The sequence below is a fragment of the Nuphar pumila genome, chromosome 14, assembly GCF_984573655.1.
Source record: "Nuphar pumila chromosome 14, dmNupPumi1.hap1.1, whole genome shotgun sequence".
Lineage (NCBI taxonomy): Eukaryota > Viridiplantae > Streptophyta > Magnoliopsida > Nymphaeales > Nymphaeaceae > Nuphar > Nuphar pumila.
The window spans coordinates 20,779,479-20,806,016 of record NC_143262.1 but is presented as its reverse complement, the minus strand read 5'-3'; the positions used below and the strand labels follow the sequence as shown (position 1 = coordinate 20,806,016).

At 36.3% G+C, this 26,538-nt stretch overlaps 2 protein-coding genes across 3 annotated transcripts; one reads left to right on the top strand and one right to left on the bottom strand.

The window, feature by feature from the left end:
* The first annotated feature begins 1,579 nt into the window (after positions 1-1,579).
* Positions 1,580-7,406, top strand: LOC149816589 (glycosyl hydrolase 5 family protein-like). 2 transcript variants are annotated; one of them, XM_089987696.1, is made up of 5 exons: positions 1,580-2,161; positions 4,168-4,573; positions 4,727-5,103; positions 6,704-6,776; positions 7,065-7,400. In XM_089987696.1, the coding sequence occupies exons 1-5, from the start codon at positions 1,870-1,872 to the stop codon at positions 7,255-7,257; spliced, it is 1,341 nt and encodes a 446-aa protein (XP_089843822.1). In that variant the 5' UTR covers positions 1,580-1,869; the 3' UTR covers positions 7,258-7,400. The 2 variants fall into 2 exon arrangements, with proteins under 2 accessions (XP_089843822.1, XP_089843821.1); XM_089987695.1 differs by having other exon boundaries at positions 6,704-7,406.
* Positions 7,407-15,549: 8,143 nt separating this feature from the next.
* LOC149816588 (uncharacterized) lies at positions 15,550-16,482 on the bottom strand. Its single transcript, XM_089986933.1, has one exon. It carries the CDS (start codon positions 16,480-16,482, stop codon positions 15,550-15,552), a length of 933 nt encoding a protein of 310 aa, XP_089843059.1.
* Between the last annotated feature and the right edge of the window lie 10,056 nt (positions 16,483-26,538).

Sequence of the window (26,538 nt, the reverse complement as noted above, 5' to 3'; positions counted from 1 at the left end):
ACTGGTTTCCCAAGGCTCTGGGTACACCTAAAAAAATGGTGTATGTTACCGGACCCATAGTCTACCTTGGAGAGGGTAGGTGGTACAAGCTTCGTGGACATTCTTGTTTTCGTGAGAGTTAGGCGTCTCACCCGGTCCTCAGTCCACGGAGTTAGGGGGCCAGGACTACCAATGCGTCCTAGGTGGTAGATCCAAGTATTCTGCAGAAGTACATGGTGCATTCTAATTCTAAGTTCTAGCCATTGGGGAGTACTTTCTCGGTCATGAACCGTCCCCTTAGGATATCCGTACCGCTAGTCACACGGGTTATAAAATAATAGACCCCCGTGTGGTTTTGGTCCGCTACGATGTCGAATGCCTGTGCGTACCCACAGGGTAATTAACAAGATGAAATATAAAGTTAGTGCATTAAGAAAAATATTCAAGTAGTTGCATACGGCTTGATGTTGCAATTATTGAGTAAGCTGTGATTCCTATGGTGCATGCCTCAGATCGGTTTTCCCTTTTCAAGAAAGATGTGATAACTTATAAATGATGTGTTGAACATTGGTTTGTGCTTTATGCAAATTTTAGAGGGAATGCTTTACTTAAGTCAGATGTACATCCACATAAGTCTAGAGTTGTCATTACTTATATAAATATGGTTTATGGATCGTGCTTTGATGTTGATGGAATATATCATGAAATACTTGACCCTAGTGACCTGTACATTTATCAATTGTTAAATGATTATTAGTTTTTTTTAAATATGTTGCACATATACTTGTACACACGACACAGTGCACATTCATATGGATATTATGCTTCTTACTCAGACGGGGTAGTCTGACCCTTTCTGAATTAATATTTTTCAGGAAACTGAATGACGAACAATTGCAATCGTCGCTGCGAATAGAGCCATGTGACCATATCTTCTTCTGTTGTCCTGAGGATTTCTGACTTGTAATAAATCTTCAAGTTGTATATAATAACTTGTAGTATTTCAATGCAAGAATTTATTTTACTTAAATGCCTTGAGTCTGTGCTATTACTTGTAACCTACCCAAATATTTTGACTAAGGATTTAATAAAGCTTTTCTGCTGTTGTTTAGAAAAAAAAAATTTATTCTAAAATTTTCAAGTTAAATATTTTGGGCGTTACACTCTGCATCTTAGAATCGATAAAAATTGTAAGAAACTCGTAAAAAATGGTTCTGAACTGATCCCAAAAAAGACCGTATCGATCACTCATCTGGTTCATGTGTAAATAGTGTCTAGATCCTGTGACGATTCCTATCTGATCCAATTTGGATCTAAATCTGATCCATAATAAAAACCTGGGTCTGACCTGATCCAAACAAGACCCGGTCAGACCCGATCTAGATATGATTCAGAGCAGATCTGATCCATACAGGATCCGTCACCAGGTCGGAATACCCGGTCTGGCCCAGGTAACCAATTTTAAAAAAGAACGATAAAACAAAAGGGCGCATTCGGTTTCTCAGAAACCGAAAGGGCAAACCCTTCGCCTTTCAGAGAAGCCACTAAATCGCTGGTGAAAAAGGCGATGCCCAGCGTCGCCTAGTGACTGATCGCCGGCTCCCCAACGACGATACATGGCCGAAACCCCTTTGAAAAAAACCCATCCAATGATGGTTTCAGGATTCCGGCCAGCTCGGTAGTCCAGCGATGGCGGTGCTGCCGGCAAATCAGGGATGGCCTACAAAAGAGGTCCCCCCGAGCATTCCAGTGACAGCGGTCGGATATCCGGTCAGAGCATAGATCGAAGAGGACATAAGCCCCTTTGGCGCCTCTGGTGACAGGGGATGTCGTCGGTGAAGCTGTCGGTGAGGTGGCGACCCCGGGCGACAGCATCTCTCTACGGCGACGATGGATTCAGAGAAAACAGAAAATCGAAAAAGGGTTTTAGGTTTCTCACAATCGGCTGGGTCGGCCCTGTGCAGAGGACGACCGGTATGCCTGCCTATGATGCTGACGGTGAACGACAGCAGCTCCCCTTCTCGATCGATGACCCATGGCCGGAACCCCTTTGACAGAAAAACCCATCCAACGAGGGTTTTGGGGTTTCGGATAGCTCGGTGGTCCGGTGACCAATTTCTACTGTCAGCGGCGCCGGCAATCGTTGCCCCTCTCACCTCCCTGGCGAAAACGCCACCGGCAGGTAAAAGTTACTCTATTTTTTTTTTTCACCAGGTTGCTGACCCAAGCAGTCGGGGGTAGAAGCGTGTCTTTCTGTTTATGAGAAACTGAAAAACACTCTGAACACCAGGCAGCCACCGTGGCAGTGGACCCGCCTGCGAAGGCCGATGGTGACGGTGGCAGCGTTCATCTCCTGGCTTCCCCTTCTGTCCCGGCGAAAACCGATTATGCGAAGGGGTACACAGAGATCCTCCTCTGCTTTTCTAAAAAAAAAATTAGCAGAGGTCCAGAACGCTGTCGGTCACCTGGTAGCAGAAGGAGCATACCCGCCGTCTACGTTACGTCACCGGTGACCATTACTGTCGGTGGTGTGAGAATCTGACAACAGGTCCGAGTCTGCATTAGCAGCCAAAATCGGATATGCCGACATCGACGAGCAAAAAACAAATGCTCCGGATGGACTCACACGTGCAACGAAATTGCGTGGTCGGTGGGCCCATAACCTAATGTTGGCGTATTCGCAAACTCAAAACCGGAATTCAAATATGAACCAGTAGATGCCATATATGTGACTGTCGGGTGCTCGACATTCTTCTCAGCCTATGGACGCCCAGATACAATGAGCAGGACCCTGAACCCTGTATGTGAAAGAAGAGGACGAACCTTTTATGTGGTTTCTCATTATTAAGCAATGCGTCTCCTTTTTATAGGCTTATGAAAAAAGCCTATAATGGAAGGCTGAAATAGGTAGTTACCACTCAGTGATTGCCATGCAGTTGCACCAACGATGTATCCATATTCCAAAGTCTTCCTCTCTTTCTTGAATAAAGAAAAAGTTTCATTAATGCTTCAAAGCAAACTCACGTGGCTCAACGTGCCTTAGACACTCCTCCATCTCGATTCTCTCACTTACTATATATAAAAGCACCACCATGTTAATTAGCAGGCTCTCACCCTCACCCTCCCTCACAGTCACAGCAGCAAATTAACCCCCATGAGGCCCCTGATTTTCTCTCTCTTCCTACTCCTCCCCTTGCTCTTACACCACTCTTTAGCACTACCACTCTCCACAAACTCTCGATGGATCGTTGATGATGAGACTGGCAAGCGCGTCAAGCTCGCCTGCGTCAACTGGGTGTCCCATGTCGACACGATGATTGCCGAAGGCCTCAACAAACAACCGTTGGATTCCATATCCAAGCTCATATCCGCCATGGGCTTCAATTGTGTTAGGCTCACATGGCCCCTCTTCCTCTTCACCAATGACTCCTACTCCAATCTGACAGTTCGATCCTCCCTCAAGAGCTTCAATCTAGTAGAGTCGATTGCAGCACTACAGATCCACAACCCTGATCTCATAGATCTGCCTTTGATTGATGCATTTAAGGTACACTGTGTCCATATTTGTACTCTTTTCAACTTTGGAAAGGAAGATGCAAGCTAGGGTCTGAGTCTGGAATAGGAAAGCAGATCAGGTCATGCTGAACATGAGCTTTTTTGCTCATGCCAACATCGTGGCCGTCCGTTTTGTATTTTGAAAAGTTAGAAAGTCAACGGAGCAGCTAAGTGGCATTCATCCAAAATGCAAACAGACGGCCACGATGTTGGCCTGAGCAAAAAGCTCATGTTCAGCATGACCTGATCTGCTTCCGTCTGGAATACCTGCTGTAGAAGTATTCTTAGCTAAGGCGGGCTTGGAGGTAGTTTTGCATTTCAGACTGGCTAGCTAGCTACTCATAGCGCTATCTGGGGAATCGAAGATGGGTATATATATTGTCAAAAATGGACACTCGAAGGTCGATTTAATCAATTTCCTAGATATCCTCTGTTGGTTAGCTAGTACTTTTATGATTGTATCTGCAGATCTAGCCTACTAACAGCTTAATTGGATCCTCCCTCTAGCTAGTTTAATGTGCAAGTTTTGTATCGATCGACTTAATTGTTGGTGTGTGTGTGTGTGTGTTGATGATGATGATGATGATGATGATGATGATGGTTAACTCTGTCATTCACGCGTGCATCAAGCAGTTGTATCAAGCCTTGCTTCCAACTCAGTGTTTGTGATTCTGGACAACCACATCAGCAAGCCCGGATGGTGCTGCAGCATCTTCGATGGCAGCGGCTTCTTTAATGACCGGTACTTCGACCCCAACACCTGGATCAAGGGCTTGGTGCGTGTGGCTTCCATGTTCAACAGCAGCAACTTAGTGGTAGGGATGAGCCTGAGGAACGAGTTGCGTGGCCCCAAGCAGAACCAGCAGCAGTGGTTCCAGTACATGCAGAAGGGAGCAGAGGCTGTTCATGCTGCAAACCCTCATGTGTTGGTTATACTCTCTGGGTTGAGTTTCGACACGGATTTGAGTTTTGTAGAGAAGAACGGAGGCACCTCTGTGAAGCTGAGCTTTCCCAACAAATTGGTCTTCGAATTGCACTGGTGAGAGCAGGATGAATATTATATGCGGGTTATTTTGAAGCTATCAAATAAACTTTTTTTTTTCAAGCTTATCTGTTTAATTTGATTATAGAATACTAATTAAAAAATTGGTGCTAAACTCTAATATGTATGTATTCACTACTGTTGGTGCAGGTATGGATTCTCTGACGGTCAGGCTTGGGTTAACGGTAATCCCAACCAGGTTTGCGGGTCGGTAGTCAGCAGTTTCATGAGGAGGGGAGGGTTTTTATTGAGGGGAGAGAGAGAAAGGTACCCATTGTTTCTTAGCGAATTTGGGTTGGATGAGAGAGGGGTTAATGCCAACGACAATAGATACTTGAATTGCTTGCTCGGCGTCCTGGCTGATATGGACATGGACTGGGCGTTGTGGGCGTTACAGGGCAGCTACTACGTGAGGGAAGGCAAGATTGGGATTGATGAGACGTATGGCCTGTTGAATTGGAATTGGTGTGGACCAAGGAACCAAAGTCTCTTGAAAAGGATTTCCTTCCTTCAATCTCCACTTCAAGGTGAGTTGCGTTATTTAACTTGGTGCTTTGCTTTTCTGAATGCTTATTTGCTTCCTTCTTCTTGACTTTTAATTGGTCGATCCATCTCATCTAATGGGCTTATAATAAATTCTTGGATGATATTGGAAATTACGTGGGAGTTTCACTCATCCCCCGTCTTCATATATACCCCTCTTAAATCTTATGATGCAAGTTATTTTAATCAAAACTAACCTTATAAATGGATTCAACATGGTCTTTTTTATCTTATTTTTTTTAACCAAAAATATAACTGTTAATTTTGGAATCACCAAAAAGTGCTGCATAGGTTAGATTTCAACGATTTAAATGTTGATTTTTACTAAATGAATGGTGCACGTCACATCTATAAAGTCCAATTTGATGTAAACAACTAGCATCAATTAAATCCTAAGGAGGGGTTATGAAGGTAGGGATGAATGGAACGGATTTGTGGTCTCCTCAGATTTGGAGAGCAGACAGCCCCGACCACGTACTAACTATGGACTGGGGCGGGGGACAAGGTCTCCACCCCTACCCCCATCTCAAAATCCGGACCTCCATCTCTGCATGGGTTTAGATTTTAACCTTCATCTCTGCCATCATTCTCATTTTATGTTCTCCATCACGGGTTCAAATGGGGCGTGGCGGGTTGGAGCCCCGTTTTCCCTTGGTCCATTGCCATCCCTAAAACAGGATTGGGGACGAGACAGGGTGGGGTGGGCAAGGCGGAGGTCGGGGAAAAGCATAAGTCCATCCCTTCCCTCATCTCTGTTTCATGTCCTCCATCGCCGGTCCACTTCCATCCTTAGTAATGACCCCTCCATTAATATGGGGTCCCATGCCTCCATCTTCCCCCTCTCCAATTTGAAAAGGTCAAACAGTACTGTTGAGGTGGACAATGAAAACTTTGACGCTGACACTTTTTGAAGAACACGGATCTTATCATTTGAAATAGGATGGGTTCCATCATACCTTCAATCTTAACCATCCAATCAATAGCTGGTTTTGCTGAATGGCTAGGATTGAATGTACATAAAACCATTCTATTTCAAATGATGAGACGGGTGTTCCTTTTTTGTAAAAGAAAAAATAAATGCTATGTCATTAACATGACAAGTTCATAAATTCGAACAAATTTATTATATTAGTAAGGTGGGGCCAAGCAAAATAAATAAAATAAATACATTCAAGATTTTCATCAAACAGTTGGTATTAGGGTTCCAATCTGGAGGCTTATCCATCCACAACCGGCTTTGGTTCAGGAGACCCAACCTCGCCTTGTTATTTTTATCCTTGTCCATGAGGTTGCAGTTTCTCACTACATGTTTTTATCCTTGTCCATGAACTTGGGTCATATCTCATGTAAAGCCCATGTATCCACGAAGTTGAATAATTTGACTTTTGATAATGATATTTTGGTTGCAAATCACACAAAGGTAAAGTTAATCCCTATCAATATCATCATATTGATGATATACTATTTTATTTATTATATATTTACAATGTCAAGAGGTTGGTGCAATCTTAGTTTGGAAGTTTTGCCAATAAACTAACTATTCTACTGGGTACTTACATTATCATGAATGATGTTTGAGTTTAGGTCCGGGTCTATCGGAGCAGAGCCCATACCAATTAATTTTTCACCCATCGACCGGACTCTGCATAACAAGAAGGTTACTCTTGGATCCACTCATGCTTGGACCATGTATCGAGTCGGAAGCCTGGACCTACACAGCTCAACATACTCTAGAGCTGAAGGGAACCAGCATGTGTTTTCAAGCCGTCGGCTTGGGCAAGCCTGTGAAACTTGGAATCTTTTGCTCTGAGGCGAATTCCAGATGGGAACCGGTCTCCGACTCGAACCTCCATCTAGCTTCCAATTCCTCAGATGGAACCCACATGTGTGTGGACGTTGACTCGGACCAAAATATTGTCACTAATCCGTGCAAATGTTTAAACAGAGATCAGAAATGTGACCCAGCAAGCCAATGGTTCAAGATCATTACAACCACTAGAGACCCAGCTGGCTCATCATCAAATGTCATCAAGTCATCATTGGATCGGTTGCCGGAACTCATCTCTATTTTCTCAGGAAAATTAGGGCATTGGCCACAACGGATGGGTGCAGGTGGACAAGAAGGACGTATGGCCTAACAATGATGCATACTCAGTCAGGATTGGTTGTTGATTTTATATGATATATATACCATTGTATTTGTAGAGAGGATATGCATCTACCAAGGCCAAGGGGATGATTTGAAGATTGTAAGCAGGTACGATTAATTTTTAAAATAAACTTAAAATGGATCAGCTCATCATCACCATCATCAATTTACCTAACTTTGCTGATCATTTAGATCCCAAAAGAGAGCAAACTGTCGCACAACTTCAACAGGGCATAACTTTGTCATCTACTAATGAATTTCAATGATTTTTATGGCATTTGGCTGAGTTTATTTACTAGGTCAAATGAGCCGATCAAAGTTATACATACTATATACAGTAAATTTTGACCTGCAATTCTTTACTTATCAGAGAATAGTATAACGATTGATTAAATAGTACAATTGGGTGCAGTCAATAAGCTGTCTGTACTCAGGTAACTTGAATACATCACTTTCCAAATTGGGTAAACATTCTCCTTTGTAATCAGTGATTGTATCTGATCATAATCAGAAAAGAAAGTATAATCTAATTAGAAAATATGGTACTCACTAGAACAAATAGGGGTTCTATGTATAGAAAAGAACATGGAGTGCTGTGGATGTTAATGAAAGTAAGGAGGGTCTGAACACCCAACTTTCAATTTTCCTTACATTTTTGTGTGAATTTCCTTTTAAAGTTTTCCGTTTTTAGGATCCGGTTCAAGTTATTTATTTTTTTTATTTATAACCCAAAGATACTGCACCCGGCACCAAGAGCTGGTGGCGCTGTCTCAGCCTGCCATACCTATGATCGTCGTGCCGGCAGCGTAAAACTCATGAGGCTAGGACCCCTGCCCCTGGGGCCTACGCGTTGGCTTGTGCAAAGGGGCAACATCTATGAGAATCAAACCGTGACTGCCCGTCTAGCAGCCAAGGTCCCACCCCACTATGCCAACCCCGCTTGGAGGCCGGTTCAAGTGAATTGGAAGAACAAATTTCTCCTCCCCAAATTACAGATCAGATTCAGAGGAAAGACCAATAAAGCACTTTGAAATGCTCAGCATGTGGGCAGCCCAGAGTCTAGGGATGTAAACAGTTAGGATTCACGTCAAATATCTGATTGAATCTGAATCCATTTAGTAAAATTTTGTAGCCAAAATTGGATCCAATTAATAATCAAATCCGGACTTAGTATCGTGTTTTGCATCCGAATCTGAGTCGGAGTCCAAATAAATTCTGAATTCGACTAAGATCTGGCTTCAAATACAAGTATTGGATTTTAAGTTTCTCGAATCTTGATCCAGTTTTAGCTGACGCCCATCCGACTCTAGATCCAATAAGTTCAAACTTGGTAATGCCTGGATCTGACCTGAGTCCAACCCATTTACATCCTTACCAGAGTCCTAGACAATTCAAAGCTAGGGCGTTGAACATGAATTAGTGACCTGTTTGGCAAAACCAGGCTACCAAATCTGTTAATAATAATAGTGATTGTTAATAGGTCCAAGGTGATAATGCACCATCAAATGGTTCTTCATCTTGACATGCCTAAGGTTCTTATGGTTATGGGATTTTAACGCCAGGCTTCCATGAACTCTGCAATTCCAAATAACCCCAATTGTGGTTCATCCTAGGATTGACGACATTTGGGATGCTTAAAATCCCATCTCTAATCCAACTTTTATTCAATTTGGTTGCATATTTGGATACTCAAGTTCAAAATTTTGGTGAATGGCAATTCTTGCAAGGCTCACATACACCTGTTTATTTGGAATGTGAAAAGAAAAAACAAGAATGAAACCTTTGCTCCATTAAATTATCATCAGGACACTTTTGACTCGAAGCAGTAACCGAGCCACTATGAACAGATCTCAAGCCGAAGCTCCATATCCAAATTGTAAAAAGATAAAGATAATAAGGTCACAACAATTGTGCCATCAAAGTTACCAAAATCTATGGGATTTCAAGAATCAAATGATGGTTGTAAATATAAAAAATCCACAAACAACTATTTTTAAATTGATTTTATTTAGAAAAGATTTATGGGGCTTATCCAACCAGCTGGCTCTCTTGAGCCGAGAAATAGTATAAAATCAGCCAAAACTCTGGATCAAGATCAAGTGTGATTTGCATCGATTCACATGGAGGAGGAAGCAATCCGGTGGTACCATTGGCTTGAGATCAGCCTAAAAACACCCTCTTGGGAGTCCTTTTTTAAAGTATTGGTAGTGAGATTTGGCCCTTCCGTGTACATGAATTGGAATGTGTCGCTCTCCAAAATCTGATGCCGATAAGATTTTTTTACCAACAAGGTTTGAAAATATTTTGAAAATTAAAAAAACAAATATTTTAAAACTCACTTTCATTTTTAAAAAAAATGATGAAATCTGTCCGCTCCCTACAAAATTGAGTATTTCCTTCCCAAATGGCAAGGAGAGACTCAATCAAGGTTGAGATCTTTACCCCAGACAATCTTTTCTTCAGCTTTCTTGAACCATAAAAAGTGAATCTTTAATGTAAACTTGGATGATGGACCCAATCCAAGAAAGTATGTTTTTAATTAGAAGGTGTGCGAACAATCTAAATTTCTCAAGAAAATTAAAGAAAATAATGAATTAAAGTAAAAGAGAGGAGCGAGAAACTTAGTTGAGTTTCTTGAAAACCCTAATCCCTTCCTCGCAAAAATCCAGCATGGTGGCAGCGTCTTGAGCTTGGTGATGTTGACGCGTTAGTGGGAAAAGGGGGGTTTTCATGTAAGAGCAAGGTTCTTGTAATGGAATATCCAAGAAAAGAGGTTTCTTGAAAAAAAAAACCAAGAAAATCATAATCTTGGGAAAAAGAACCCAAAAAAGCAAAAAAATATATAGAGAATTCAAAATTTAATGAAATTTGAACTTACCTCAGGGCCTCCTCCCTGGACAATGAAGGTTGTGTAGGTTGATCTATAGTTGGGCAACACTTAGAGAGAGAGAGAGAGATTTGGGAAGCAAGGGATTTTTCCCACCCAAAATCTAAAAACCTACAATTATGATGAAACAATTTTTCAAAAAACAAGACAATTTTTTGAGGGGAATGTTTTTTTCGAAAGGGAAAATTCCAAAGGGACTTGGGTGCTCAAGAGAGGACTTGAAAGCTTTCTTTGAGTATGAGTTGGAAAGGGAGGAATGAGTGAGTGAGTGAGTGGGTGGGTGGGTGGGTGGGGGGGAGGTATTTATAGGTTTTGGAGCCCCTGATTCCCTTAAAACACACCACACACCCTAAGAAATTATTGCCACTGGGTCTAAACATGGGCTGGCGAGTATTGGGTATTGCCATCATCTATTTAGTGGCAATACTGTGTATTGACGTTAGGAGCTGGTGGCAATACACGTATTCTCGCCAGCCTTAGTTGGTTGTAGCCCTTCTTCGCATGGGTGTAGTGTTTTGGCTATATCTTGCAAATCGTGCATTGTATTTATGCATGGTTTAGTGCGTTAGAAAGATAACATCCTCCTCCATAGAAATTTGTGGTCTTATACTTGACCATTTGGTTGGTTAAAAAATTGACTTGAAGTGAGCCTTACCTTCTAAAACTAAAATTTATTTTGCTCATAACTTTTCACTCCGTTGTCAGATCAAAGTGAATTTTATTTGGTTGAAAAGCTTGAATCCTGGTGTGAGTTTTATGAAAATGTTTTTTAAAATAATATTTCTAAATAAAATCAAGTGAAAGCCAGACATCAAAAATATAAAAACAGGCTCGCACGAGTAGTGGAGTCTGAGTCGATCTTAGAGAATGGGAAATACTTTGTATTCAACACAAAATCTAACTACTCTTTATTGTCAAAAATAAAAATCAATTATTTGAATTAATAAGGGAGAGAATGTAGCCCTCTGCAGAGGACTTTAAACAATAATTGACGGCCTTATTACAACCCAAATAATTAAAATAAAAATAAAATAAAAGCCCAATCTAAAAATAAAATAAAAGGTCTTTAGTACTCTTAGTCCTTAGTAGTCCCCTTCTTTTGTTTTTCTTATTTGCATATTACTTTGTGGTCCCTCTAAAAGCTTCCTGAAGGCACTTCTGAGGGCTTGAAGGGACCTCAGAGGGTATTTTGAGGGCACGAAAAGGGCTCTACAGCACGTTCCAATGCTTCCCTGCAAATCATAAAAACAAGAAACAACGCGGTACGACAAAAACTAACGAGAATTTACTAGCTAATGATTAAAAAAACTAAACAGAAACAAGATTTGAATTAACTAAACTAAACTAAACATTAACTAATCTAAACTAAACATTAACCAAACTATGAACTAACTTGTAACAACCTACACTAAATGACAAAATAGCAAAACCACCTAACTAACTACACAAAAACTACTAATTTGCTAACAAACTAATTCACGAAACTAATTAATTCAAGAAATCAACTAATAACTAATTTAACTAATTTAATATAACCTATATGCTGTACAGTTTATGAATGTAAACTAATAAATAAAACTGAAATATACAAGTAACCTAAGCCATGCTAAAAATCAAAGGAAATAATAAAATAAAAATCGACTAACTTAATCTAATTAGCTATGCATGATAAATAAGACTTAATAACTCTAAAACACCTAACATGAATCCAACGTGATTTAAACTACTAAAGTAATTACAAACTATCCAAAACTATTAATCTTGATTAAATAATTAATCTATGAATCACCTAACAAGAATAAACAAAGATATTGACTATGATTGTTTTCACTAAACAACAAAAAATAAAACTCAACGTTGAATCAATGAACTAACCACCTATTCATTAAAAACTAAAATAAACTAATTAGACTATGCATATACGTTAACTAAAAAAACAAAAAACAAAAAACAAAATCAATAAAGTATGCTAACCTATGCTGTGTAAAAACATTAATCAACTAACCTATGTAAACTACGTTGATAATACCTATCTAATATACTATATACTAACAAAGAAGGAAATCAATCACGCAACAAACAAAAACATAAAAAAAATAAAACCATGAAACATGTTACCAAATTAGTATCAAACCATTAATCAAACCGACTATAGGTGACTGGCGAAAATAAGATGAAACCAAAAAAAAAATGCTTAGTCGACTAATAAAGAGAACTAATGACGCAAAACGCTGCACTATGCTTTCGATTTTTTTTCTTTTTTTCTTTTAAACTAATAAGCAATCTAACGGACTAAAACTAATCTAATATTTGATTAAACTTAATGGCAAGTATTGAACAAAAACTAAAACAAATAAGCATGATCTAGTTGATGCAAAAAAAAATAATTCGAAAAACTATGCAAGATGCTAAACCGGCTGAAAGAAATTTATTTACATGATCTAAAAGAAAATAAATGAAAGGAACATGCTGCAGCCTATTCTACACTAGATCTAATCCTAAACTAATCAAGGATCAAGAAAACAAAATATAAAACCTATATTAAAACTATGATCTACTTAAATCAATATTTTTTAATGCACAAATCAAGAAAACGACTAATTGGATTAAAACAAAATCTGTATTTTCTTTCTTTCTTTATTTTTTTCAGATGCAAGATATGCAATAAACTAGATTAATATGCAGATGCTGCAATGATCTAACAAAACTATATGTCATGCTATGCTTTATGTGATGCAAAACTAGATCTATGGTGAAACAGGGGAGAAAAAAAGCAAACCATCGCGGATCACCTCTGACAGATTGGATGAGAAGAGAAGATGGTCTTTCCCAGCTGAACACACGCCTCCCTAACAAAAAGCACGGTTGCCGACGAGAGATTGGATGTGAAAAGAAAAGAAAAATTGAAGAAGAAGAAGAAGAGCAGGGGAGAAATCGGCAAGGATCGAAAACGAGGGAGAAAGAGAAGAGAGAGAGGGAGCAAAGGGAACATTGAGGCTACTGGAAAAAATGTCCTCTCAGCCCTCAAAACCATTATTTATAATCCCTAATTAGGTTAAAATTTAAAATTTCAAAAAGAGTTTGATAATTTTTCTTTATTTCCAAAATAGGGTCTCTTTCTGAAGAATGTGTTTTTAAAAGGGATATTTTTCTAAAACTCATTCAAAATAATTAAGTCCTAATCTAACTAAATTACGAATTAGAAAAAAAATCTATCTAATAAAAATACCAAAAAAATGCAGGGCAAGCTTTGAAATACGTGATTTTTTGATAATTTCTATTTCAATACAGTTTCTCAAAACTAATGATAAAAATATATTTTAATGCAATTTTACACTGGATTATACATAAAATAAGATGAATAAAATACAAATATTATGCATGATTAAATATCCCCATGCTTATCATTTGCTAGTCCCCGAGCGAACTGAAGCAAAAATTAAAATACTAAACTAATCAAAACAAAAACCTAACTCACTTTCGTAGGAATCACGGTTGCATTTAGCGTATGCAACAAGCCCTTTCAACCCCTGGATTACCCCAGTGGACGAGTAAGGTCTCGTGAGGGTTTGCAGTGATGCTACCCACAAACATCTCTGTCATGTATGCATAACAATTCAACTTCAAAAAGCATTAGGCAATTGAGAAGTTTGTTTTCACAAATATTTCATACCATTGCATTATCAAAACATGATTAGAGTCTTTCATAGGCCATCACAGAATACAATATTTTCTTTCACTTTTCTAGATAGCATAATTATTTAGGTTTTATTCTAAAAAAAATCAAATAAGTACATGCCATTATTCACTAATCCTCACTTATATAGTTTATGCACAAGTTTTCTCAATATTTGCTTCTAAGCAGTGAACTTTTTCTTTTATGCTCTTTTCTTTTTCATTCTTTGATTTTCAATTTTTTACACTTTTTTCTTTCTTTCTTTTTTTTGTTGAGCACTATTTCAAATTTTCAGTTTTGTAACCCGTGTAACAAGCTTTGGGTCAATGACTCCCAGGCCAGATGACCTTAGGGCACCATATACAAAATATCCCTCAGAATTAATCGCTAAAGTCATTAAACCTTCAATTTTTATAGTTTACGTTTAGCTTGCTTCTCTGTCATGTGCAATGTCAACATCTATTAGGCTATCTATAAAGTCCATGTAATGGGCTTTCGGGCCGGTGGCTCCCAAACCAGATAGCTTTAGGGCATCAGGTGTAAACACCCCTCAGGCTCTACTTGCTCGAACCAAATAGGCCACAGATATCAACTAGACATAGAAGTGACTTCCTTCGTTATCCTTTTCAACATAGGAATCAAACACTTCAACTTGTGTCTGAGCTCCCAACTACTCGGGAATATGAAGATATCAAACAACTAAACATATGCTCTTCTTCACTTTTTGAGCTCATGAATGCAATATTGTTCATTTGCTTAGTTTTTCAAAAATAAACTGTGTATATTCACACTTATGATTCAAAATAAACTCTAACATGCATCTATCATCATTTCTTTGAAATCCACATAAACAACTACGGTTTTCTAAATCCGTGTCAGAAAATTTTTTTGTGGGGCTTAAAAATCCTCTAAAAACATTAGATTTTGCAAAGTAGTTATATAAGTTCAAATTCATTCCTTAAAAGCCCAATTTTTATGAGTTGTCATCAAAAGTGCAAGTACAAAGACATAAAATTTTGGGTGTACAAACTACATCCTCCCCCATGCTTGAATGACACTGTCCTCAGTGGCAATTCTTCATACTTGCATGAAACTGAGTGAATGCATATGAGAACAAAAATAACTGGGAGAAAAGGGGTAGAAGTCACCTGATCCACACAATGGTACTTTACCTAATACGACATGTGAATAGGTCTACAAAGGTTCCACATGTCTACATGTTATGCAACTCATAAAAATATACAAAAAAAAATTCAATGCATACATGTTCTATCATTCACGCTTATGAAGAAAAACTATTTAAAAACAGAAAAACTACTAAAGCTACTAATAGTACATCATAAATATGGGTTGCCTCCCATAAAGCGCTAGGTTTTACGTCCTCAGCCAGATGGATATCTGGAGACCCTTCATCATCCATGAGATCAATAGATGTGAAGTCATGCTCAATTAGGAGTTCTGAGGAAAATGACATCATCTGTGACACTACGCACTATGTTTCCTCTAACTCTATCCCTATGGACTCTACGGTGACTCTCTAGACTGAAAGGAAGGAGTTTAGTCTCCCTGTGGAGACCATTCTCAAATGATGAGTCATAAACCAAATAATTAGCAAAACACACATCCAACTGCAGATCAGATTTCTTCCCTGTGATGTCTGCCACCTGAAAACAATCGTAATGTCTTGTCGCTCTCGTGGCAACATCAAAGATATGTAATCATAAGTGCTTGTTGCCGAAAGAAACCTCCATCTCCCCAGTATGATAATCGATATGAGCATGGGCAGTGACCAAGAATGGTCGGCCCAGAATGATGGGGATTTGGCGAGCGACATCAGTGCCCTCTATGTCTAAAACAAAAAAAACAATATGGAAGTAAAAAACCTCGACCTTGACTAACACATCTTTTAAGATTCTTTGTAGACGCTTGGTAGACCTAGCAGCCAACTGTAAAACAGTAGTCATGGGATTCAAATCTCCAATCCTGAAAGTATTATGTAGGAAACCCAACAAAATATTCACACTTGCCCCAAGATTGAGCAGTGCATGCTCAATAGTCATGTTCCCTATAACACACGAGATAATCAGTGCCCTAGGATCTTTGAGCTTGAGTGGGGCTTGGTGCCAAAACACGGAGCTCACCTGCTCAGTCAAGAAGATTGTCTTAGGCAACAACCTTAATTTTCTCTTATGCGTGCAAAGTTCTTTGAGAAACTTTGCATAGGTAGACACTTGTTGGATAACATCAAGCAGAGAGATGTTTATGTGGACTTGCTTGAACATGTCAAGCATCTCGTGCATGCCTGCCCCTTGCTTGCCAAAATCAATCGGTATGGTTAGGGCCTGAGGAAAAGGGGCTCTAGGGATATACGAAAGAGAAGGCATAGGTCGTGGGCCCTGCCCGCTTTCCTCGGGCCTGGTGAAAGAGATCGACTGGTCAATAGGTGTGGCAGTGGGCTCGTCAGTTGACACATGAGTAGGGGAAAATGCATTTCTACTCTGAAGGGTCATAACAGAATTGGCCTGCTCAGTGTGGGACTCTGTGAGGTGCAGACCATAAGACATGGGTTTCTTACCCTTCGGGTTGACGATAGGCTGACTCAGAAGGCTTTCCTCGTTGTGCTTGCTCAAGGCCTCAGCCAACTGTCTCATCTGGATCTCTAGCTTTGCTATTGACTGCGTATGGGTGGTTGATATTTTGGAAGTGGTATTTTTAAAACAATAATTTTCAATAAAAGCTTTGGAAAATCGTCAACCAAAGATATAAAAATCGACTTTCCACGAAGTGGTAAGTACGAGGCGAATCCACAGGGAACAAGAATTACTCAGAATATTTCTCAAAAGTTTAATTTATTAATTACAAATATCAGTCTACAATCACAAATCTACTACAATTACAAATTATCACTAAAATGAAATGGAAAAGCAAATAAGTCTTTTGTTCCACGCCAAGGGTATTCCTGTCTTTTCGCTAATTATCCACTCTTTGCACTTAGACAATAACCCTGAAAAATGATTATGATTTTCAACCTAAAAACAAAGGAAAATGAAGAGTTAGTAATTTATTCTAATAATGCAAGTTAAAAATGCAACTAAACCTAATTTTCAAGCAATTAGCAAAATAATTCCTAATTACAATAAAACAATTAATCAAAATATTAAACAAATTCAAATATCAACTAACCTAAGTCTAACAATGCTGTATGATGCAGATGCAGCTCCTAAGATGCATAAAATACTAAAAACAGTACGAAAATGTTGAAAAGAATGAAATTACCAAGATGCTCCTAACTAGTGTAAAATAGACTTTTGACAGTTCTTTGGAAAACCACAGTTTGACAAAGCAAACGAGGTCCAATTTTTCCAAAATTTATTCTGTTCTATAACTAACAGATTAAATAATCTGACAGTTTTTACAGAATGAAAAAATGATATCTGGAACTCCAGATATAAGCGTTTCAAAACTGGGAAAAATCAGGATATCGCAGGTCCCGAAATTTAAAAACCAGAAAAAGCGGTTTTCACAAAACGCTTAAAAATCAGACCAAACTAACTCGGATCGAGCTGAAATTTGGTCCGAAGTCAGATAACACGCCAATAAAGTGAATAAAAAATGAATTTTTTAAAAACTCAGAATTTTTGCACATGAAATGATGACAGTGCGATAGGGCAAAAATCAGGTTTTTCTTTAAGTGCACTATTTACTTTATAAATCTATTTAAACACTACAAAATGCAAATTAAACCTAATGCAATCTAAATGACACTGAATGACAGTGTATATGCTGCTGGTAAATGCAATTATTCTAAATGACACGAAAATGGAATATAATATGCACTTTATGACTGAAAACTGAATGCACTAATAATGCAATTGTAACTAAGATACTAAAGCATGCACTTAACTATATGAATGAGTAATGCAATTAATATAAACTAAATGCCAATGAACTAACTGAATTACTTACATAAAAAAGAAAAACAATTAACAAACACACATTAAACACACAATGCTAAACTCTAACTAGAACGATTAAATGAATAACTATCTATCTTATACTAAATCTAATATGAATTAATACTAAGATCAACTATCTAGTTACACTAATGAGGTAAGATTAAAGGTTTGACTAGGACTAGGTTCAACTGGGTGGACTCGGTTAGGTTTAGACTAAGGACACGACTCACCTACTTGGGTCAACTAGGTTGACTAAGTTAGGTCAACTATTGTAGACAATGACTAATTTAGACACTTAAAGTTAATATCTAATTAATTAAAGCTAATAAGAAACAAATATGACTCTACTAATTACACGCCTAAAAGATAAGACCTAATTAAAACTTAATTATTTAAGAACCTAATTCCTAACTAAGGTTAATATACTTAACTAAATTAATCATCACTAATTAATTCTAGCTTACTATAGACGGTTAATGAAATAGGCAAGAGTAAATACTCAAAAAGAATAACTTTGGAAAGTTGATAAATGCAAAAATCGTCCAGCTTGAGGTTTGCTTTTACTTACCTTAAGTGTCAATTTAAAAAGGTAAGAGGTGGAAATCATCCAACTAAGGACAGTTACACCTCTTCAATGTCTTTCATAAACTATTTAGGTAAGTAGGTAATTTGGAATAGTCCAATTCAAAATAGTCTCCACGATTTTGACTTACCAAAAATTATTTTCAACACAAATAAATACCTTTTACAAAACCGTTTAAACCTTTTAGAAAGGATTTAAAACTTCAATGTAACTTTCCAAAAAATATTGATTCTCTATTGAACTCAATTTCAACTTGCCTAAATGAGGGCCAACGATTTTTGGGCAATCAATTTTTCTCAAAACGTTTTTTCTTTTTGGAGTAATGACTCTACCTTTTTAACTTTCCTAAAACCACAACCAAAACATTTCCTATATTACCTCTAATGAATGTAGCCACTAAATGAAACTACCTACCTAAGGAAACTTACTACAATTCTCATTAAAAACGTCTAAAACTAACTCCCCTAATACAATGTATCTAGACACACTAAAAACACTTACCTAAATTCTAAAACTTACCAAAATGCTAACAAACTACCAAAAGTAGCCTAGAGCTCGACTGGATCTCTAATGGATGTCGCCCCACCTTGGGGAAGAAGACTATGTGATCATCGCAAAAAATTTTCTCTCGTAATATTCTCTCTCTTCCTTCTCTTTTCCTTTTCTAACCTCTATTTTCCTCCTTTTTGAAGGGAGAAAAATAAAAGAGAGAAAAGAAGAGAGAAGAGAAAAGAAAAGAAAAGAAGAGAAGAGAAGAGGAATTCTTTTGCGGTTCTCACTTGACCTTAATTTGAAAATATTTGAAAAAATAATTCGCCTCCATTTTTTAAATATTTGCGGGAAAACTAAGAGACGGGATCTGCTCGTCGGTACGAGGTTCGACCGTTCCTGGCACCTTTACCAGGGGTAATCGAACCAAGGGTCGAATTCATGCCTTTTGCTTTGCTAAGAAATTATCTAAGAATTTATTCTAAGTTTAGATGCACAAAGAATCATGCTTATGAGAAATGCAAAGATGTATGCTCTTTTTGAAAATGATTTGAAATTTTCTAAGTGTTTCTGAGATGAATCTGATAAGGGAGTGAAGAAATGATTTCTAACTTAGAACTTAAGATTTACAGTTCTAAGTTTTTGGGATAATCAGAACTTGGCAAATAATCTAGACTTTTTGAAAGGAAGGATCTTGAATTTGAGATAAAAGGAGAAGAAAGAAAAACTTCAAAGTCATAAATGGACTTTGAATCAGAATAGAGATGAATTGGAATTGAATTCTAACTTTTGAAATTTGAAATAAGAATGAAAATGTGGGAAAAATAGAATTGAGAAATAGAATTGATTTGAAAGTTGGAATTTCAAGATGAAATCTGAATCCAAAGTTTGGATTCTAAATAGAGTTAGAGATTTAAAATCGAATTCTGGATTTAGAATCCGAAGTGGGAATTGGATCTGAATTCTGGAATCCAAGATGAAATTGGATTCTGAATTTTTAAATGGAATTGGATCTAAGATCTGAGATCAAAAAGTGGAATTGGGTTCTGGATCCTAGAATGGATTTGGATCTGAATTCTGAGATCCAAAGTAGAATTGAGTTCTGGATCCTAGAATGGATTTTGGATCTGAAATCTGAGATCCAAAGTAGAATTGGGTTCCGGATCCTAAATGGAATTTTGGATCTGTAATCTAAGATCCAATGTAGAATTGGGATGTAGATCCTAAATGAAATTTGGATCTTAAGCCTGAGATCCAAAGTAGAATTGGGTTCTGGATCCTAAAATGGATTTCGGATCTGAATCTGAGATCCAATGTGAATGGGATTCTGGATCCTAGAATGGATTTTGGATCTGAAGTCTGAGATCCAAAAAGTGGAGATTGATACTTGGAAATCTGGATCCAAGTTGAGATTAGGATCTAACTTTGGATTTTTGGAATTTCAAAATTGATTTTTGAGAATGAATTTCAAAGTCAAATTGGACTTTGAACTTGAACTTAAAATTTATAAAATGAATCAAGTTGAATTTTAAACTTTGAATTTGATTTCAAAGTTTTGGAAATGAGATAGAATTGAAATAGGAATTTGAAGAAGAGATATTCACAATCACTTGGATTTTAAAAGGAATTTTTGAAAATATGATGCAATTCTATCCTAAATGATGAAATGCATTTAAAGAATTTGAATTTGGAATTTTGAAAAGCTATTTCATTCTTTAAATGAATTAAAAATGAGGTTGAAGACATAATACATCCCTGACTATGGTCATTGAATGTATTATATAATAACTACATTTAAATTCAAGTGAAGAATAAAATATATTTTTTGTGCTTTTATAGAATTTAAATGAAATTAACTCTCAATATACCCTGACTATGGCCATTGGTATATATATTGAGTTAATTTTAGATTAAATTCTGATAAAAGAAAAAAAACATTTAAAGAAAATATGATGATTTTGAAAAAGGATCCAGTGTGGATCCAATGTTATTTCATAAAAGATAAAAATACTAAGTTTTGTTTACATCCCGACTATGGCCGTTGATGTAAATCATCAACTTAGGATTAATTTACCTCTTACGAAATGGTGCACGTGCCATTCGTGTTTCACCATTGTGAGAATTTGAGAAATAAAGGCAAAAAGCATGAAAATGAGCCATTTATGACATTTACAATGCTCATACATTCTATCTAAAGCAAGGAATGTAAGTTCTAATTAAGACCTAACTATTACAACACATAAAATTGAATTTACAACTCCCAATAATGCTCTTTTCCACATATTTTCTGCAAAAGTGGGCTAATATAATCACAAGGAAAGATGACAATATCACATGAGATCAAGAAAGCAAGTAGTGAAATGAATTTAAGATGTATGTGAGAGTCTCTCTCTCTCTCTCTCTCTCTCTCTCTCTCTCTCTCTCTATATATATATATATATATATATATATATATATATATATATATATATATATATATATATATATATATATATATATATATATATACTAAAAGACAAGACTTAGATCCCATGAGGAAAGACACATGATCATGCTTACTCTATGATGGAGATACCCAAATTAATGATGATGCCCAAATTTTAAGACCTATTGCAAGGATTGAACTCACACACATTCATCTAAATGTGATACCTAAGTTTGATGGAGGTGATGCTTGTGAATTTTAGCAACAGTGAGCTACCATGAAAAGCTCATGGCAGAGTAAAGGCTGAATGAAGGTTATGTAAACCTGGATTAAGTAACTAGAGTGAGCATATCATAATATGCTGGGTGAATTGAGAGAGCGATGGCTGCGGCAAATGAATATACAGGTGAGTATAAGGAGTTGTGTTGTTAATGAGTACACGTTGGGGAGAATGAAGGCATAACAGAGTTGGAAATATCAAGTGACAAGTGGTAATGTAGGTTGTACAGGGTTGTTAGGCTGCTGGGAAAAGTGGACTGTTATCATCGCAAAATTTTTAACTTTTGCGAGTCAAACTGACCTTTGAAATAGTTTTTGAAAATAACTCGCCTCCGTTTTAAAATGCGGGATTATTCCAAAGAATGGGACTCGCCTGTCGGTACGAGGTTCGATCGTTCCTGCCACCTTTAACAGGGGTAATCGAACCAAGGATCAATCTACTGCTCTGCTCTATTCAACTTGTCTAAATAATATTCTAATTTCTAAATGCACATAGAATCAGGCATGTGCTATGAATTTCTAAAAATGCACATTTGAAAACATGATGTTTGCTTTGAATATTGAAAATAATTGGAAAATAAACTCTTTGAAAATCATGAATCAAGGTTGAGATACTGTATTTGAGAAAGTGAAAATCGATTTCTGAAGAATCTAGAGGTTTGGTGAAAATCGATTTTGAGAAATATGAAATAACTTTGGAAAACTTGATTTCTTTGAATTCAAACTTTGAAATTGAAAATATAACTTGGAAAATCGAATTTGGAACTTGGGAAATACTTGAAATATCATTGGCAAATCCATATTTTGAGAAAATTCGATTTTGAATAAGACTTAGGAAATTTTGAGAAAATGATTTCTCTGAATTGAAATTTGAATTGGAATTGGCAAATGCATGAAATGAATGAATATGAATTTGAGGAATTGAGAAATACTTTTTGTATTTTTGAGAAATGCAGTGCATTTTGAAGTTAGCCTAAGAGTGTAGGCTGAATGTGGCTAATGTGAAGATCATAAATCTAGGTATCATTCATATTCTGACTATGGCCATAAATACGAATTCCACCAAATTTATAAACTTCATAAAAGCTAGTGCATGTGCCATTCGTGTAGACCATAGTGAGTTTGAATATGCATGAATCATCATCCATCACACATTAACATTATTTAAAAAAAAAAATAAACTATATGCAATGCTGCCTAAGCTAAGCAGGAAATGTAAATTCTTATTCCAAAGTTTAATTTAATTTACATCACTAATTGAAATTTAAATACATGAAAAATAAAGTCTTCAATGTACCTGCAAAACTAGAAAACTTTGTTAGTGATGATATGTTGGCTTTTCTAGATTTATCCAGCAATATCAGGAAATTGCTGGATTTTGCTAGATATAAGCCTTTTTGCCATGATTTCTTTAAATCAAAATTGATAAAATATGAAATAAGATTGAAAAAATAAGGAAGATAAGATTTGAAATTTCGAAATTGGGGTCAAAATGACCAAAATACCCCTATTAACAAGACTATGGCCTTGAAATTAGGGTTTTTAGAAATATATTTGGTAAAATGCAAGTTTTGAAATACAAATGAGAATAAATCAAACTAAATATGCTATGACATTATTAAAAATATGAAAATTAGGGTTAGGAATTTCGAAATTGAGGTCAAATGACCAAATTGCCCCTGATAGCAAGACTATGGCCTTGAAATCATGGTTTTTAGAAAATATTTTGGTAAAAACTTAGGTTTTATGCACTAAATGAAATCAAATGAGCATCAAATTAAACCTAAAGCATCCTAATATGATTATGAATATGATTAAACCCTAAAAATATATGCTTATGCACGAAAATTCAAGAATATCACAAATTTTGTGATTTTTGGAGTGTTTTGGAATTCTTCGGGTGCCCTGTTTTGCAATTCAAGCCATTCAAGTATCAAACGGATTCTAAAAATCCTCAAAATTGGTAATTGCACTTGTGATATCCCTAATATCAAATTAGAATTATAAAAATATTTTTTTGGCATTAAATTAATCCGAAAATTGCATTAAACCCTAAAAATATGCTATTTTTAACCTAGTTCACCAACCAGTCTCAATCCAAGACCCGAACCAGGGGTCAAACCTCCATGGAAATCTATGAAATTTTACAGAGAACAGATAGACAGAAAAACAAAACTTTTCCTTTTTACAGATTTGAAAAAGCTTTTAAAACCAGGGAGATCCTTTTCCGACAATCCGGACTTGAATATATTGATTTTAACTTTGGTCTTAACTGATACTTTCAATTTAAAATTCTGGTATAAATAGCACTGCTCATTCAAATTATCTGATATTTTAACAGTGAACAGTTGACAGAAAAATAACAATACTCACTTTTTACATATTATGAATCGGATCTGTAGTTTGGGATTTATAAACAACACAAGTCTGATTAGGGTTTTGGAAAACCCTAACGAGTTTTAAATTGAAAATCAGAGTCTCTGACAGAGGAAAAATACTAAACAGTAATAAAAAATTCTGAAAATTTCACAGTAGATAGATCTAATCAACATGAATCCATGGCACTTTACAGATTTCAAATCAGATATAAGATGAGAAAAATATCATAACAGCAAGTTACCCTCTTGATTTTAACAATGATTTTAAAATTTTAAAAACCCAATTTGATGTCTGATTTTTTCTGACAGAGTTTCCGAAATCCAAAAACTCTGATTTTTTTACAGTAAATCAATAACATATGCATGCATCACATATAAAAAAATCAGAAATTAACAGCACATATTTCAATCCGAAACAGGATGCTCTTTTCTGTTCTAAACTAAAAAACACACAGAAATCTAAGAAACTTGAGAAAATATGCATTAACTAATGAAAACAATAAAATAAACCATAAAACAGTAAATAAAAATGATTTCTATACTATAGAACGTAAAACAAACATGAATAAACCATGAAAATAAAATAGAAGCAGGGAATCAATGGCTGGAATTTAATATTACCTTTAAAACATAGATTTAACCCATTAAAAGGGTAAATCACATGTTTTATTGGTTAATAATGCAAAAGATAATGCTAAAATCGATTTTAATGGATTAGAATCCCTGTAAACACCATGAAACAGAGTTAGATCACTTTTTTGAACCTCTCTTGAGGTTCTTGGACTTGAATCCATGGTTTAACCCATGAAGGGGATGGCACCAATGGGTAAAATTGATTTAAAACATGAAAAAGCATTGAATAAAACTAAAAAAAATATTAAAAATATTACCTTGGTGCTTGCAGCTGCAATGGAGGAAGGTGGAGATGCTGGAGAGGAGAGAGAACCCACGAAAATTTGAGAGAGAAAAGACCCCCTTTTGACCCCCTTTAGGTCCCCTATTTATAGTAATTTTTTTAGGTTTTTAAAAATCACAATTTTGAAAATTTTGGACTCTCCCAAGGGGGCGATTTTTGTAGAGGATTACCTATATACCCCTAAACTAAATTATCCTAAATAATGCCTAATTAACCCCTAGATTCTCCTAAAAAATCCCCAAATGTAATGCCACTTAGCATTTTTAACATTTGAGTTTTAAAACACCTTTTAAAAACCTTTAAAAACACTAGTTTTAAAAACTAACTTTCAAAATGAGTTTTGAAAATAAATTTTAACTCTTCTAAACCCCTAACACTAATCAAGACACTGACTAACCCTAGTCTAGCCCTGACTTACTCGAATATGGCGCCACCCCGAGTGGGCCCTACTTGAGTTTTAAAAAAAAAACGATTTTAGAACCTGAAATTGAAGGAGTTTTCAAAAGAGATTCAAAAGTAAACTTGAAATTAAAAGTTTTGAAATGGCACAGAGTTCCAACTGGGTCAGAACTCCTCTGGATATGGCGCCAACTGAGTGGACCCCACATCAGAGTTTTGAAAATTTGAAATAAATACTGAAAATGGCTTTGAAAAGGGGTTAAAATCAATAGTTGAAATTCAAAGATTTTTGAAAATAGAGTCTCAAGCGAACTGGACTTTGGGCTAGAGTCCTGGATTTTTAGGACTCTGTGATTTTGGTTTTTAAAAGCCAAATAAAGAAATTTTTGAAAAGATTTCATCGAAAATGGTGAAACAAGTCAGAAAATACTGTCAGGGTTAGACTCCTAACTCAATCAGGACTCTGAAATAGAGTCCTAGATTAACTGGACTATACAAAATGACCTAATTTTTGAAAACAAATGGAAATAAGTGAAAAGGGAATAAAAACAGACTTCAAAACCGACTCCTGACTGGACTAGGACTCCGGGATAGAGTCCTGATCAGACTAAAACTCTAGATTTTTTTGGTATTTTCTGAAAAACAGTTGAAAGAACTTGTTAAAAAAACAACGAATACTGGAATAAAACAGAGTTCTGATTCAACTGAGACTCTGAGGACAAAGTCCTGATTAAACTAGGACTCTCAGATTTTTGGATTTTCTGAGAAAACAAATGAGAGAATTTTGAAAAACAGTTAAAAACAGGATAAAATTGAAGTTTTGGTTCAGAGTCCTGATCTGATTAGGACTCTGAGAAAGAGTCCTGATTCGATCAGAACTCTAAGAATTTTAGTTTTCTGATAAGCAAATGATGAAATTTAAGCAAAGCTTTTTGAAAACTAGTGAAAATGAAGTGAGAAAATCAATTTTGGATAGAGTCCTACTTCGATCAGGACTCTGGGGTAGAGTCCTGATTTGATCAGGACTTTGAGATAAAACTTCAGAATTTTAAAATTCTTTGATAAAAGTGTAATAGTTTTGGTAGATTGAAAGATTTCTAAAAGATTCTCTCAAAATTGAAATCAGGATCAGAGTCCTGATCCAACTAGGACTCTCTGAACATAGTCCTTTTTTAACTGAAACTCTGAGTTTCTGACTCATTTTGAAAGATTTTGAAAGATTTGATTGAAAATGGATAAAAATAGCTGTAAAAGATTAGAGTCCCAATCCAATTGAAACTCT